The 18187-nt window shown below is 36.9% G+C and overlaps 1 protein-coding gene across 2 annotated transcripts in view; it reads right to left on the reverse strand.

Moving 5' to 3' along the window:
* LOC113547134 (venom phosphodiesterase 1) overlaps positions 1–18187 on the reverse strand; it is a 47519-nt gene that overhangs the window by 18362 nt on the left and 10970 nt on the right. The window contains exons 12-20 of one of the 2 annotated variants that reach the window (XM_026947366.3): positions 16090–16198; positions 12868–12990; positions 11918–11949; positions 11446–11573; positions 11295–11364; positions 11060–11147; positions 4689–4861; positions 3984–4029; positions 2093–2247 (exon numbers count right to left, since the gene is read on the reverse strand). In XM_026947366.3, coding sequence (XP_026803167.2) covers positions 2093–2247; positions 3984–4029; positions 4689–4861; positions 11060–11147; positions 11295–11364; positions 11446–11573; positions 11918–11949; positions 12868–12990; positions 16090–16198 — 924 coding nt within the window. Of the gene's footprint in view, positions 1–2092; positions 2248–3983; positions 4030–4688; positions 4862–11059; positions 11148–11294; positions 11574–11917; positions 11950–12867; positions 12991–16089; positions 16199–18187 lie in introns of both variants that reach the window. The other variant, XM_053237135.1, reaches the window with a different exon arrangement.

Consider the following 18187-nt stretch of genomic DNA (forward strand, 5'->3'; position numbering starts at 1 on the left):
GTCTAGAGTCCATGTTCATGCTTGTAGTCTTGTTTTGGTTATTTGTTTGTGTCAACTCTGAAATTGAACTCAGTTTCCTAGAACGCAACGCGGCCTACAAACATGGCTGCCCCAGACTATACTTCCCAAAGCACACAAACTGTCATGTTCACAGTCGCCGAACTTCTGATTACATTCATTGCCAATCACACCAGCACTTAAATAAGACACACACACACACACACACACAGCCACACCCTGCAAAGTAACGCTCAGTGTTTGCTCACCTGACATTACCAAGCCTTTATCCTGTGTATTGATATTTTGGTTTTGTCAAAATTGCATACTGATGTACTATTCTAGACCATTACTGAGTACTAATACTATCTCATTTTCCTATTACAGTTAGTGTTTGAATTTTAATAAATCTCTCAAACCTACTGAAAATCTGTTTTTACATACCAGTCTTCTAGATTAGTAAATACTTTTAAATGTAAGGTCAGAGTTTTCTCTTTCAGATGCAGCTCATGACAAAAAAAAAACAACAGTGTAAAGTTTTAAGGAGAGACAGAGCTCATCAGTGTGTTTAACATCACTGCATATGTAATTGATAACTGTTTTATAGTTCGATTTGGAAAACTGATAGACAAGGATATTTTGGCTATGATGTGCTGTCTAGTGAATGTTGCATTTAATCCTCTAGATGTGTACTATTGCTATTCCAGTTAATATTCCTGCTATTTCACCTTTATTATCCATTATTGTACTTGTAACCGTAATCATTTTTTTTTCACTTCTTTTTGTATTTTTCCGCTCTTCTGTCCTGTTGTATATTGCATATCCTCTCTTTTCTTGATTTTGGTTTTCATATTTGTGCTGAATACATTGTGACGCATATGAATAACTCTGGTTATCTGAACAGACCTAAATTCTCATTTGTATAGAAAAGACCTGACCAACAATGGCTTTAGTGGTTAAAAAAAGGTCTCCATTTTGACTTTGGTGGAGACAAAAGTCTTAGGTAAAGTCTAGAGACCTTCACATTCCTGATGTAGCAGTTCCCACTATTTTTAAGAAATTGACAGCTCATGGAATCATGAAGAAACTCACAGGACATGATAGGACAATGTAAAAGGCTGATGGGAACGGTGGAAAAACATCACGTAAAACATCCAAAGTGCTTAAAGATGTTTTGATGAGATCTGAGTGGTGGGTTAAGGCCAAGCAAGACCTCATTATTAGAAGCATAACAAGGCATGACTGGACTTTGCCCAGACTTATCTGGAGAAACCACAACCCTTCTGGGAAAGGCTTCTTTGGATTGATGAAACCAAAATAAAACCAGACCAGTGTTTTCTTCACAGGCAAAGAAAGGCTGTTTGGTAAATTTATCTGGTGGCTTTGCTGCCTCTAGTACTGGAGGTGTATTATTAAAAGAACTACTAGAATATTTTGGAGTAAAATGTACTGCCAGGTGGTTTGAGGATGATGGGCCGTCCTGGATGACAATGAAAAATCACACAAATCTTAAAGAACAAAAGAATGATTAAAACTATAAAAAACTGAATATGTGTAATTGGCCATCAATGAGTTCTGAACTGAATCCAGTTAAAAAAAAAAAAAAACAGTTTGACAAAACTGAAATCTGCCATCAGTAAAAGATGGTCGCCATTTTGTTGTTTTCAGCTCTCTGTGAGCTTTGCCTTTTATGGATGTTTGTGAGTGTCACTAAATGTAAATCAGCCATGCTCTGAAGTTCCTTGGTTATTTATGGATGTCATTTACCACTTTTGTAAATCTGACAGGAAGTTTTAGTTCAGTTGGCCTACGAAAATATTTACACACATCTTTACAAAAAGTTTACTAAACGAGGCACTTTGTAAGGTAAACTATTACATCATGTGTAGGAACATTATTGTAATATAACCTTCTCAGAACCTGTTGAATATATTACCTAATATTCTAATATTATTCTGTTAGCTAGTTAACATTATTACCATGGTAGCTGTGTGCTTGTACATTAAGTGTGTTGTCATTATAAATCAGACTTACTGTATACTTGAATAGACTTGTGTTTGTATGTTTGTGTGTGTGGGTGTGTTTTCATGCCCACCTGTTTCTCTACAGTGAAAGAGCTCCAGAGAGGCATGAGCTTGGATTTGCTGTAGGCACTGATGAATCCGTGATGGTGCAGGAGACAGTAATCTGAGTTGGACTGCAGCATTAGGGGTTGGCCGAACAGCAGGTGTTTGCTCTTACTCTGAGCCACTGAGAACACATGAACACACACGACAATCAGCAAGGTGCAACATGAGCATGAGCATGCTATTGAACATGATATACAAGTAGCAAATTAATATAAGTATATATATACTTATATTAAACATTAGATCTGTAGGAATTTATATGTAGTCAATTCTTTCTTCAGTTAAATGCTACAAAAACAAAGGACATGGTGATTGACTTAAGGAGGTCACAACGTAGCCCTCTGATGACTTCAATAAAAGGCTCAGACATTGTACTGGTTGAAAGTTATAAGTACATAGGAGTGGTGATTGACAGCAAATTGAGTTTTGAATCCAATGTTATGGAAAAAGGTTCAACAATGATTGTTTTTTAAGGAAGTTAAATACAAAGTTAAAATACAATACATTAATTAATTTCCACCTGAAGACAGATAATTTATTGGTAGGAGGTTGGTGATTATATCTTATGTAACTTTGTATCATATGTATTGTTATATTGTTGTATTGTACTGTATTATTTATTAATACTAAAATTTTGTATTGATATGGTTATGGCTTGGCACTTTGCTGCAAAATAGTTCCCCTAGTGCGACAATAAAGGTGAAGTTGAAGTTGTACACAGTGAACACCATAGCCCATAGCTAAAACAATGAACACCATAGTCCATTGCTAAAACACTGAACACCATAGCAAAAACACTGAACACCATAGCCCATAGCTAAAACAATGAACACCATAGTCCATTGCTAAAACACTGAACACCATAGCAAAAACACTGAACACCATAGTCCATAGCTAAAACAATGGCTTTCAAACTTTTTGTGCTACATACGTTTTGTTTCCCTTCATCTATATTAGAGCCCTTTACTAGCTAACAAGCTTGACATATGTTATTACATCAGTTTTTAGCCTTGTCAGTGAGGTTTTCAGGCAGCCAAATCATTGGGATGGGCAACACTTTGGAGCTTTTACCTGGCTAGCTCATAAATTTATGATTTGTCCACCCCTGATACGGTACAAAAGTACTTGATATACATACTAGAGACCTAGATAGCTTTGGACATCATTCTTTACAAAGCCATTTACCACCTTACCAGGACTCCTTCTGATTATTAAACATTTTTGTAAACCTTTCGAATCTAAAAACTTTTGTTTCTTAGGATGTGAACATTCTGAACATTATTCCTATATTTTATTTCTACAACATTAACATAAGGGGTTTACTTTTTAGCTCCTAACTGTGAACCTCGTGCTTTTGTGTAGTGTTTTTGAAACGTTACAACCTAACCTTGTTATAACCTTATACTAAATGTTCTAATAACGTTCTCCATTAGCTGGGATATTCCCAAACAATATAGATTAAAAAAAAAAAAAAAACTCCTGAACTGTGCCATGTTTTCCTGTAACAATACACAGTGCCAAGATGTGTAAAAAAAAAAAAAAAAAACTATGTTAAATATGATGAGATTAAGTGCTTCTGCATGGGTTGTCTGCATAACACAAAGCACTATTAGCTGAGGTTGCTAGCCAGTTTTCTAGGCAAATATGAATTTGTTTTATCAACCTTGGTAGACTATTATTTGAGTTAAGTAAGGAAGGCAACTCAGTTGTTAAAATCGTCACTGTTGTAGAGAATCATCTTTTTACTTACTTTCTCAAATAAGTAAACACTTATATTAAACTCAATCACACACCCTCTAGCACCAAATGTGGTCTCTAATATGTATATCTACGTAAAATACACACAATAATTATTACCTTCTGTGTCAGAGAGGTTGAGGCGAGAGTTTGGATTGATGCCACCCTACAGCAAACATACAGTTACACCAATATTAATATTTAAACAACAAAGCATTTTAGCGAATATTTCAGAAAATGTGCTAGGAGTATTAGCGAGGATGAGTGTGTGAGTGCTAGAGTGTGAGATTCTTAATGATTGGGCATGTTAGCATTTCTCACTGCATGTGTGTGATTGGATTATGACAGTACGTGAGGCAAAAACAGAGGATAATATCATGGTAATATCATAAACTGTCCTCTGCACTTCCCCTCCCCTACTCATAAACACAATGAGTGAGCAAGGAGCAGCGTGATATCTGCCCTAATGGACCTCTTTTAGCATTTGTTGCAGTTCCCAGTTTTGACCACCAGGTGCAATAAGAACTCTACGGAAACTAGGTGGGGCAGTGAATACACTGCTCCAAGATTGTGCAACATCTAGAAAGGTGAGCAATTTAATGGCGCATCAGCTTATATTTGTCAAACAGCACCATTTTCTAAATCATTGGCCACTCAAGAGTGGTAATTAGTATTTTAGTGGAATTTAAAATGTATGAAGTTGACGACTTTTTGAAGATTAAAATTTGTTGTGCAGATGATATATATGGTTGAGCATTGCCCCACCTGCCCCTGTGGACAAACCACCATTGGTGTGAGGAATTATTGTGATATGTGAGTGTGTACCAGGGTGTTGCAGGAGCAGCCGAGCTGGTCGGTGGGCTCCAGGCTGGTTAGTTGACACTGGCCTGGTGCACTCTGCTCCACTGGAGGTTGAGGAGTGTAGGGTGGAGAGCGCAGCAGATGATTCAGACTTCCATGACTCCCATTATTAGGAGCTGGAGTGACTTCTAATACATCTGTATCACAAATGCAGAGAAGAATGGGAACTAAATGTGTGGAAATAGCAACTCAAAGCACTTCATTTCAATTCAGTTTTATTTGTATAGCGCTTTTAACAATGGACATTGTCACAAAGCAGCTTGATAGAAATAGATGGATTCACAAAAAAAAAAAAAAAAAAAAAAGATATATTGTAAATATGTGAATTTATCCCTAATGAGCAAGCCAGAATCTAGGATTATTTTTGTTATCTTCAATTAGGGTGGAGAGATACATTGATCTAACAGCACTAAGAGCTTTCTTATAGCTCAAATGGCTCTCCTTCCATGCTATTTGAAATACTACCGATTTAGTTTGAAGCCATTTACGTTCTAGTTTTCGAGTGGTCTGTTTTAAAGTTCTTTGGGATCAGACGGTGATCCAATCATAGTTAGTAAATCTGGAAGATTACTGATAAAACTCTGTGCAGTTGTTGACGCAAAAGTAAGTTTGACATGGTGACGTGGCAAGGTGCATATATTATGATTAAGACACATTTTAAATGAGATGAGGTAATGACCTGAGATAGCTTCAGACTGTGGACATGAGACTATATTTTCTATATTTAATCCGAATGTTAGTATTAAATCAAGAGAGTGACCACCACTATGAGTGGGTCCTATTACATTCTGATTAACCCCTACGAATGTAGAATGGACACAACTGCTGTTCTCAGAGGGTCATCTGGATTATCAAAATGAATATTAAAGTCTCCAACAATTAATGCCTTGTCTAAAGAAACAACCAGGTTAGAGATGAAATCTGCAAATTCACATAGGAATTCCGAATATGGCCCTGAGGGTCTGTAAATAATAATTACTGGAATCACCTGGGTAGACCTATTTTTAGTGGCTACGTATGTTATGTTAGTATAAAGAACTTCAAATGCGTTGAACTTATGACTAGGTTTTTATGTGATGCCTAGATTATCATTATAGATGACTGCGACGCCTCCTCCTTTGCCAGATAGACTTGGAAAACATATTTCTGACTCCATGATGCATTGGTTTATTGCTAGTAAAAAAGAAAACGGAAAAGAGCTGAATGTAGTAAATAAAATATTAGTACTTTAGGATTGATATCTTAGGGTGGCTTAAGCATGGTGGCTTAAGCATGGTGGCTTAGTGGTCAGCATGTTGGCCTCCCCCTTCTGGGGTTGGGGGGTTCAAATCCTGCCTCTGCCCTGTGTGTATGTTTGCGTGTTCTCCCCGTGCTTCAGGGGTTTACTCTAATTTCCTCCCCTAGTCCAAAGACATGCATTGCAGACTGACTAGCATTTCCAAATTGTCCATAGTGTGTGAATGTGTGTGATTGTGCTCTGCAATGCCATCCGGGGTGTGCCCCAAGTTCCCTGGGATAGGCTCCAGGCTTCCCCACAACCCTGTGCAGGATAAGTGGTATGGAGGATCTACATCTGTGGCACATTAAAAAAAAAAATACTTAACGTATGAGGCATAGAACAATTCTTCCTGTTTGATTACAATGTGTTGCTTAGATTTCTGTCCACAAACAATACACATGCGAACATTTTTCAAAGTCAACATATCAGATGCATCAAAAACAGCTTTGTTAGTCATCTAACATGTTACATGTTAGTCATGTTAGTCATCATCACAGGATGCACAAAGAACGTCAGATGTTTTCACAGCTGTTGTGCTGAGAGACATGTGTCTCTTAGCACAACAAGAGCTGTGGAAATCATCAAAAAATTGCTTTTTTCTTTTTTTTGCCAGAAAAAAAATCTATCTATCTATCTATCTATCTATCTATCTATCTATTTTTTTGGAGTATGATTATAGTTTTACGCCTGTTTACCATATTTTCTGGTGAGTTCATCCCCACTCTTGATTATAATCAGGATTTTTAGATAATCCCTAATAAAGACTTATGAATAACAATAATAAAGACAGACTTATGCATACAGTACTGTGCAAAAGCCTTAGGTACATGTAAAGGAATGCTGTAAAGCAATAACGGCTTAAAAAAATTATGAAATTAAATGTTCCTTTATGTAACATAAAGAGTACTAAACAGTAAACAAAGTCAATACTTAGCGAGGCATAACAACCCTTTGTATAACCCTTTAATAATGCATCAGTAGTGTGAAGTAGATTTTTGTGCAGTGTTAGAAAATTGGCTGGTGAGTTGTTGTTTTTTTAACATTATGGAGAATATGACACAGTTCTTCTGGAGACTGTCACTCTTGCTTCTGTTTTGCAAGTATTTTGAAGTCTGACAGCCTTCATTTATTTTGGTCTGAAAAGTTGCCCAATATTACTTAATATTTTATTTTATTGACATACAACCATTTTCTGTAACATTTAATTTTGGTTGGATAAAGTAATGTTTGGAAAGCTGAAATGTTTCTTACTCACCCAATGAGGCACAAGTCATAAAATAAACACCTAAGATACACTATATTACCAAAAGTATTCGGTCACCCATCCAAATGATCAGAATCAGGTGTCCTAATCACTTGGCCTGGCCACAGGTGTATAAAATCAAGCACTTAGGCATGCAGACTGTTTTTACAAACATTTGTGAAAGAATGGGCCGCTCTCAGGAGCTCAGTGAATTCCAGCGTGGAACTGTCATAGGATGCCACCTGTGCAACAAATCCAGTCGTGAAATTTCCTCGCTCCTAAATATTCCACAGTCAACTGTCAGCTTTATCATAACAAAATGGAAGAGTTTGGGAACAACAGCAACTCAGCCACGAAGTGGTAGGCCACGTAAACTGACGGAGAGGGGTCAGCGGATGCTGAAGCGCATAGTGCAAAGAGGTCGTCGACTTTCTTCACAGTCAGTTGCTACAGAGCTCCAAACTTCATGTGACCTTCAGATTAGCCCAAGTACAGTACGCAGAGAGCTTCATGGAATGGGTTTCCATGGCCGAGCAGCTGCATCCAAGCCACACATCACCAAGTGCAATGCAAAGCGTCGGATGCAGTGGTGTAAAGCACGCCGCCACTGGACTCTAGAGCAGTGGAGACGCGTTCTCTGGAGTGATGAATCACGCTTTTCCATCTGGCAATCTGATGGACGAGTCTGGGTTTGGAGGTTGCCAGGAGAACGGTACATTTCGGACTGCATTGTGCCGAGTGTGAAATTTGATGGAGGAGGAATTATGGTGTGGGGTTGTTTTTCAGGAGTTGGGCTTGGCCCCTTAGTTCCAGTGAAAGGAACTTTGAATGCTTCAGGATACCAAAACATTTTGGACAATTCCATGCTCCCAACCTTGTGGGAACAGTTTGGAGCGGGCCCCTTCCTCTTCCAACATGACTGTGCACCAGTGCACAAAGCAAGGTCCATAAAGACATGGATGACAGAGTCTGGTGTGGATGAACTTGACTGGCCTGCACAGAGTCCTGACCTGAACCCGATAGAACACCTTTGGGATGAATTAGAGCGGAGACTGAGAGCCAGGCCTTCTCGACCAACATCAGTGTGTGACCTCACCAATGCGCTTTTGGAAGAATGGTCAAAAATTCCTATAAACACACTCCTCAACCATGTGGACAGCCTTCCCAGAAGAGTTGAAGCTGTAATAGCTGCAAAAGGTGGACCGACATCATATTGAACCCTATGGGTTAGGAATGGGATGGCACTTAAGTTCATATGTGAGTCAAGGTAGGTGACCGAATACTTTTGGTAATATAGTGTATATATATTTTTTTTAATTTAAAAAATTAGGGTGCCTAATACTCTTGCACAGTGCTGTATGTCCTGCTGATTGTGGATGCTGGGTTTTACAGAAATTAAAATCAGATGTTACACTAATTTAAACAGCCACCCCTGTACTCATTCAGCATCTGATGTTGCTGTGGCTGAATTCTGGCAAAAAGTCATGTTTTAGTCAATACATTTTGTAATGAGATTCAAAATGTCTGCTATGCTCCTATGCCTCAGTCAGAATACCTTTAACTGGAATTTTCTCCCTTTTCACTTTTGGGGTAACCAGAGTGTAAAGCTCTAGAATGTTACTTATTTGAGTTATTTGAAATAAGAAACACTTTTCAGTTCAGGAAGGTCTGTAATTTAAAGAATTATGTATAGTAATATTTCCCACGCCATTAAACATTAAGGGTAGGTCACAGGATTGTCTGGTGGATGGGGTATAGACTTGCAAGTGTATACGTTAGAAATCGTACAGTTTTAGGCCTGTATGCATGTGTGTCTCTCTCTTTCTCTATGTAATAAGTGTTTAGGACATACCAGAAGACAACCTGACCACCCACAGATTTGACATTGGGAATGATGTGATTGCATTATGAACAATCGCAGCACATCTGCAGACACCACTTTGTGTATTCCAGCTTTATGCTAGCTTTGTAAATCATGTATATAAGCTACATGCTCGCCTGTACTTGGACTAGGTTGTTTTCCATGCATTTGGAAAAAAAGGCTTCCATCTTTGGTGTTATTAAACCATTAGGTAACCACATTGGATCAGGGCTTTTCCATTCCACTGGATCAGGGCTTTTCAAGGAAAAACCTTAATCTGATGGAATGCACATGAGGTAACCATTTGCATTCCATCAGATCAGGATTTTTCTCCTGAGTCGCTGAAAACAAACAGGCCTTTGAACATTTTTCATCAGGCAAATATTGCCATTAAAATTTCCAATTTTTGAGCCTTTTTATAATATTACTTAATTAAGTAGTTTAAAATGGGTGTACTTATACTTATTGTATATGTGAGTATGTTTTAAGTTCTGTAACAGTACTTTTACTCCATTATTTTTCCTTCAAGTGTGCTTGCTATTTCCTCTCCTGATTTTAGTGCTTTGTTGATTGTTTTCCACTTCTTTTGAACCCTCTGATGTTGACTGGACTGTTTATTCTCCCTAGCTACTGATATAAATAGATGTAAGCTTTGGTTTTATCCTAACCAGATTATCAGGCTATGTATATACCATAAATATATATAGTTTATTAACAAGAGTTTATTCAGTATGTATTACTGAATGTTACACATAAAGGGCATTTGTATTGTAAACTTTGGCAGTCAAAACAACACTGTTGCAGGATCCCTGTGTTCATTCTTCTTGACAAACAGCCATGAAAGGGAATGGGAAAATGTCACATCATGTGAACTACAGTTGCAAATTAAAGGGGACAAGCACTCACAATTAAAAAATACACACTACTCTGATATGCAAGCTTCTCTTTTACTCTTTTTTTTTTTTTTTTTTTTTTTTTTTTTTTTTTTTAGAAAAGGTACTTTTACTCTACGCACAGTACATTTTTTGGCATCAGTACTTTTACTTAATTTTTTAGTTCTCTTTTCACCGCTGGTTATCTTTGATATTTAATAAGCTTCTCATTTGAAATAGTTTTATATTTAAGCCATAGCCGTGACTGGTACCATGCAGGCAAAGTCTCCTTACTCTGCCACACAAACACTTCTCTGTGGTAACATTTGGGACAATAATACTATATTTGTGCAGGAATATAACTTTGCTTATTATGTTTTCCATTGCCAGAAATGAACTTGGCTTGGCCCTTAATCTCTTTTGCTCTCTCTTTTTCCTGTTGCTAAAATGGGAAGAGGAAGAAATCAAAGCATAGCTGTGACAGCAGCAGAGCTCTGCCTACCAAATGGGAATAGGAAATTTTTTACTATGGTGTATATTTAGTGCAGCTGTAGCAAGGAGCACCTGGAAAAATTATTCTTTTGTAGAAACATATTTATACATAGATATACAGTAATAAAATGCAGTGGAGTGCATAATTCTGAGAAACAGGATGTTTAAGACAAAACTGTGCTGGGCGGTGAAGGTCATGAAGAAAAAAAAAGTGGTAAGGTAGTTTCACCTCCTACAGCTTCAGTAACAATGCAGTACAGCAGGTGGGCTAAAATATGAACCCAATAGAGGGAAACCAATAGAGTGAACAAGGCAATAGAGTGATATGCATCAAATTATTAAGATTCAGTCATAACCCAATAAGTCTGAACACAAATACAACACAATAATACCAGGTCTTAACAAATCTGAAGACACCGGTAAACATAGATCATTAGGAAGTATATGTTTAGTGGTGCTTGGACCCTAATGGATTGCTGCTTGTGACTATATATTTGAGTTTGGATCTATGCTTTACAATCTTTGGTTCGAACCAGAGATCTAGGGTTGTAAAAAAAAAAAAAAAAAAAAAAAAAAAAAAAAACTCACCACACATAAGATTATAGAGCTCAATGTTGGAGAACGGCTCAACCTCAGTCTGAAAATTAAACTTGGGGCCATAGCTAAGAAACATTGCCTAGAATGAAGGAAGAGAGAAGTGAGGCAGAAGTAGTTAAACAAAGAGAGTGAGAGCATGAGAAGGTCGGTCTGATAGTGTGCTCAATATATGTAAAGGTTGTTTAGAACAATACGGAAGCGTGAGAATGTACACACACACACACACCTGCATGCTAGGGTCATCATTGTCATATCCGTGATTTCCACCAGAGCAAAATTGGAGAGAACCTGGATATCTGCAGAAAACAATAAACATTATATTATAGACATTCTCACACATACAGGCAGTGAAGGTGTGTGTAGTAGGCTCATTGTACCTCTCGAATAGCCAGAGTGAGTTGACCAGCACGTTCACGTCCTCAATGCGTCTGCTGTGTGCATAGTGGAAACGTTTGGGTAGGTGAGGTTTGAGGTAGGGCTTTATCTTTTGATCAGGCTTCTTACACTAGACACCAAACACAATTATATCATAAATACACTTGCACAGCATTCTTTTCATGTATTAATTTTGGATCAGCAGTGTCAGCCTCCAAAACTAGACAGCAATGCAAAGTTGTGTTTTCTCTGCCCTAACAGTCCAGGTTTAACTGATACGCTATTCATCAAGCTATTCATCAAGCACTAGGTGAGTTAGAGGAGAAAATGCTGTGGTCTTATAGAATATGAATGTTATTTATTGACATTTTAAAAAATATCACTATGTTTATGTAGTCGCTTTTCCAGAAATGCTTTCTGTGGTAGTGAATTGCTTGGTTTTTCTGTTGTGGATTCAATTTATGATTTACATACCGTCAGGTTGGCCACTAAGCCTGCAGGATCAACTGCAAACAGAAGACACAAACTTTCAGTTATGGTCCAGTTATTGGTACAAATAAATACAGCTTTAACATTTTGACTGGTACAGAAGCTTTGACACTGGAGATTCCTTAGAGAAAACTTCAACATATCAACAATTACGCACCATTTCTTAATCTGATTACATGGAGTATCTGCCATACTACTCCCTCTGCAAGCTGCTACTATAGAAACAATAACATATTAGAAGAAGCTTATTAATATAAGCCTGTGAATTACTGTCTGAGCTGCTGTTAAAGAAAATTAATCAACACCTTCTGACCAATCAGAATCGAGAATTCAACAGTGCTGTGGTACAAATGTGGAGACAACATACAGGCTAATACCAAAATTGACACCCCTATCTACTATAGAGCGAGAAAAATAAAAAAATAAATAAACGTATTGTCATTGGACACTAAGAAAGATATAGACATAAACACATCTGTACATACAAACACTGCTAACACCATGTAAAAGGAGTGACCAATGCAATGACTAATGGCAAGAACCTCATTAAAAATCACTGTGCTTTGCTTGTTATAGATACCGACATACATGAGTTCCAGATAAAGGCATTTTGCAGCAATTCACAAAACATGTCCGTTTTAAAGTATCAGCCACAAAAATGTTAAAACATCAAACAAGGAATGACATCACTGATATCAAACAGTAATATAAAATAAGGAAAAATTAACCATTATCGGAATAATGCAACAGTGTTACTGTGATTAAACAAACAAAAAAACCCAACATGATTATAATTTCCGGCTAATTACCAACATTACACAATGCTGAATACCAACATTCATCATGTGTACAGTGTAGCATGTTTATGTGTGTGTGTGTGTGTGTGTGTGTGTGTGTGTGTGTGTGTGTGTATGTGTGCGTATATGTGTACTTACAGCTGACTTCTTGGTTCACTGCCCTGATTCGACCAAAAGGTCCCTCATTCACATAGAGATGCGAAACATCACCTATGAAATTCTGTAGAGTCTCCTTTCGGTCACAGCTTATTTCTGCCATTCCTACACACAAACACACACACAATCCACGTCAAATTTCCAGCCAAACAAAGTCAACACACCAGAGCAATAGAAGTTTAACCTCTTGAAAGGATAAGGGGAAAACCAGACACAGATACATGAGAGATGAGATGAGATGAATTTATTGTCCCTTTTGGGAAATTTTCCTTGTATTCGTTTTTCTGCAACATTCAAAACCATTCAAACCCATTCATCTACATACAATTGTTTAAACTATAATATGTATATAAAAAACATTGATACAAGTCCATGTTCAACTGCATAGTCATCTGTTAGTGTTTAAAATGTTGATTGAAGTTGGAATAAATAACTTTTTGAAGTGGTTACACTTGCACTGTAATATCTAGCAGAGGGTAGGAGCTCAGAGTACTCAGGTACTCAGAGTAAAGGACATGGCATGGTTAGTCCCTATTTTTGGTACTTTTCTAAGCTCACATTGCTCATAAATGGATTCCTATGATGTTCATTGACAAGCTTTCAAATAAATTCAGATATTCTTGCACCCTGCCTGAATCTTGTAGCTCCTTATGCTTTCCAGATCTGCTTTGTAAAATATAACCATCACTTTTTGATTTACAAAAACAAAAAGTCTTCATAAAAAATATAATCTTTGTTGTAGTCTGGAGCAAACACTTTCAACCAAGATGAACACCAAGATATCTGCAAGCCTGTTTGATGGGAGTGTCATGAATGGTTATGGGATTGTGGTCACCAGTACCAGGATCAAATATCATTTCCTCTGATTTATGGTTTGGTTGTTTGCATTGCACTACTGGACAAAGTCTGCTACTTTTATTTAACCATTCTAAATGCCAATAGAATAAATAACATTCAATACAATTTTGATGATTTTCAAGTCTCTTGCAGACTGATACAGATTTTCTTCTCGGATTACCAAGTGTTTGGTTCCATCCACCCTTCCACAGCTTCCAAGCCCCTGCTGATCTGGGCCTCTGAGACTCTGATATTTTTTTTTGGCAAACGCCTAACAGGATTTCATAAGATGTTTCTAACATGTTGAATCAATTGTAAAAGAAATAAGATACAAGAAGTGGTAGCTCTGACTCACTTGTGTTTTTGGATAGAAGTGTCTGCCAATTGATTAAATGCAAATAGAAAATATTAAGTTATGTCATGCCTCAGCCTTCCACAAATGTAGCTGTTGAACAGAAACACCTGGCTGATTTATATCTTCTCTGACAGACTGACACCACTTTATAAGTGTATAAATAAAATTATAGAGTTCTCCATAATCAAGGCTCTGGCCTGGGTCCCTTCCTGTTATAGTTTCAAAAGCAAGGCATGGCTATTGTTTTTCCGTGAGCCCACCAAAATATCTGTGCCCAAGCAAATGGAAAGCAGATATGCCGCTTGTTCATTATCCATTTTTTAAACCTCAATTTTAAAGGTCCACATAGAAATGTATGAAAACAATTATGAATAGTTTCATGTTGAGACAATTTCCCTGGGTTGGGTTGGGAATATGGATACAGGAGGCAGTCTTGGAACAACTCAAGGCTGTTGACTGTTGCATTCACTTTTCAGCACTCTTATTTCTCTGCGCATACACACACACACACACGTGAATGTGCACACACCCATGGCTCTGCGTGGCTCAGGTCTCTCTCTCACGAGGCACTTGTATCTCCCCGTTTTATCCTCTACCCTTGTATCTAGCCTTTAATCCTTACCACTCACCTTCGCCTCCACCCTCCATTCACAAACCAACACTCAACCATGCCCCCGCTTCCACACACGTGTTACCATTCGGATAATTTGCACTGCATCCCAATAATTAAAAAAAATTAAGCAAATGGTATGTGAACAGAATTTCTTAAAATGGATTTGTTTATTAGAAATCTTGCTGCTAGTAAAGAACTGTGTTAAATTCTTCTGGCTCAGTGACTAAAATATGTGTAGGAGCATTCTGAACTGATGACTGGAAACCACTTTCTTAGTCGTGATACTATTTAGGCAGTTAATCAAATAGGAAAATCGCATAAACTGGTTAAACTGATTAAACAGATGACTGCATTCCCTGCGGTCATAATAAGCAGTTAGCAATGTGAATGAGTGAATACATTAAGGAATGACATAATGTCTGGGAGAATTTCGTTCAAAAAAGGAAAGGAAAAAGGGAAAGTATGAGTAGTGTCTATGCGATGAGACCACATACTACAAACCTCAACCCTAATGGTTGTGTAATGCTAATGTCGAATTACTGAAAGTCATGGGAATTTTAGCCTCCCGTTTGATATCACATCCAGGCAGAACTGGTTATGGGATCATTTAGTAAATTTCTGTGAAGGCCCTATGTATAATGACCCATGACTACACGCCTAACGCTATAATGCATTAATGAGACGCTCATACACATTGTTATTATTGTTCTAGTTATGAAAAGGCATCAGAGTTTGTAGCCATTTTTATTATGCATTTATAAATTGACAACAGAATGCATTATAAGTGGTGTAACATTTACAGTGGTAAATGTACAGTGGTATAACATGTACTATCTCCAATACCAGTGTGAGTAAATGTGAGATATTACAGAGATGTAACAGAGATATTACTATAATACTTTATAAATTGTATTTATGTCAGCCCTTTTAAACAGAAAAAGGGGATTTTAAACAGAAATTTTGTTAAATCAATGGCATTTTCAATGTTTTTTTTTTTATTTATTTTATCCAATGTTATTATTTAATCAAGCCCAAAACTACACTCCAATTATATATAGATTTAGAGCAATGAATTTACAAAAGTTAAAGTTTTGTGGTAAGTTTTGTAAAGTTTTGTAGTAGGATCTCTTCAAAATTGCTCTAGTATAGTTAATTTATTAAAACATCACAAAACTTATGATGCAACATCACAAAACTTATGATGCAACATCACAAAACTTATGATGCAACATGTAAATCATCCATATCACATAATAAAGGTAGCTAAGTAGTTCATAAACTGTTAATTCCTAAAATGTCAGATATCCCACTATGCATTCTTTTTTCTGGTGTTTTACTATAAACCTGTGCACTGCTGTATGTGAGCTAGCCGGCTAAGAGAACAACTCTGCTAACTCACCATGATCAGCTACAACGATGATGTTAATGCACTCATGAAGGTTCAGCTGTTTAAGTCCATTCATCAATTGTCCAATCACTTTGTCCACTCCTTGGATTGCACTGATCAACTAAAAGAAAGATGTAGCAAAGCAACATGAGACTTCGGAGAGGTGGTTTTACATTTACATTTGTGAAATGGCATTAAAGATATACTGAAATTTTTTTTAACCTATCTACCGCATGTGTAATGTGTGGGAAAAACATGTTTACTAGAAAGTCTTCATAGTACGTTTTATACTATAAATGACCTGTTCTCTCAGAATTCACTCAATTAATATTTCGTGCTAAACTTTGTTTTGTTGAATGCTTTTCTAATTCTCCAGACAATGGGATTTTACTGCAGACATTTTAGTGGATTGGCTGTACTTTTGAATTTTTATTACATAGTTGCATTTTTTTATTGCGGGTCTGCTGTGGGAACAGCCTTTACACTTCCATTAGTGAGTTAATTCACCAATTTTCTGTTCTTTTCTTAGTGGAAGTACTTGCCCATACGAATCATGCACACACTACATGCTTTTTCTTTAATATGGTCAGTTAATTATAAAAGTTACTAATATTACCTCATGCCTAAAATATGATTGTAAGAATATAATAATGTTGAATTTCCTCATTAGTGGCTGTAAAAATCAGATTTTCACAGCTTTGTCATTTCTGGTGTCAGATTTACTGTACTACACTATGACTAATCAAACACGCACACACACACAAAACCTTAGGTACAACTATGGCACAATAAAAATGATTAGGCTTTATTGGGCTATTAAGAAAGGAAAACAGGGTGTCTGATAAAGTTTTATAAGAAATAAACCACCCAAACAGTGGAATAATGACAGTTATTAAATACAGGAAGTAAGAGTGTTACAGGAGTTAGTTTTGTTATGGGAGCAAAACCCTTAAACTCAGTGTATTACTCATATATATAAGGCATATTTTTCAGATATTACAGTGAAACTACTAGAAAATGTCAGTTGTTATGAAAGTGAGAAATTAGCAGGTTCTTCAGAATTTAAAGGCTTAAGTACAACACATGGACAAAATAATGACTTTACATGGCTTTTGTACAGAGACAGAGTTGAGCCTGTATTCATGAAGCCTCTAAGAGTAATCACATTAATCAAATAATGTAAAAAGTAAAAAGTAATCACAAATTAATCACAAGTGCTCAATGCTTCTGACAGTGAAGTAATGTTGGTTCTAATCTTACACACACAAGGAATTCATCAAGATTCCTAACGCATAAGATGTGACCTATTAAGTTAAAATGCGGAGCACATACTTTTCAGGAAAGGAGAGATGCTTTGGACAGTAAATGATAATGATTAAGGCTGACATTAGGCATTAAGTGAGGAGCGAGAGAGAGAGAGAGAACGTTTACAGTAAGGCTTTCAGCTATCATTCGCCGAGTTGGCAAGCTACCAAGCAGAATATTCTATGATTATTCTATGATAATTTATGATTATCAGTAACTATAGTTAAACTTACAGCAAAATGTGTGAAGTAAGAAGTGAGAGTTAGAAATGTAAGTCTGGATCCACTGATGGTATCTGGGGTGTTTAAGGGGTTAAATAATTTTTGTCTCCATTTATTTACATTAAAACGTTTCTTATCTAATCAGCCTGTGTTAGTAAATTAAAGAAAATTAAAGGTAATAGAAACATTATTTCTTATTCAGGTACTAATTAAATGTCTACTTTTTCTTCTACTTGAGCCATTATGGTTTTTAAGTTACAACTTTTACATTAGTAAGGATTTACTCCCTCACTGGTGTTCCTGGGAGGATTTTGTGAATTCCAAAACATTTTTGAGGCTTAATAAATCACAGAGTGGGGGAGACTCCCTAGGTATACCTAACTATATACACTATATAGCCAAAAGTTTACGGACACCTGACCATCACACCCATATGTGGTTCTTCCCCAAACTGGTGCCACAAAGTTGGAAGCACACAATTGTATAGAATGTCTCTGTATGCTGTAGCATTACAATTTCCCTTCACTGGAACTAAGAGGCTGAAACCTGTTCCAGCATGACGATGCCCCTGTGCACAAAGCGAG

Source organism: Pangasianodon hypophthalmus, chromosome 9, assembly GCF_027358585.1.
Source record: "Pangasianodon hypophthalmus isolate fPanHyp1 chromosome 9, fPanHyp1.pri, whole genome shotgun sequence".
Taxonomy (NCBI): Eukaryota; Metazoa; Chordata; class Actinopteri; order Siluriformes; family Pangasiidae; genus Pangasianodon; species Pangasianodon hypophthalmus.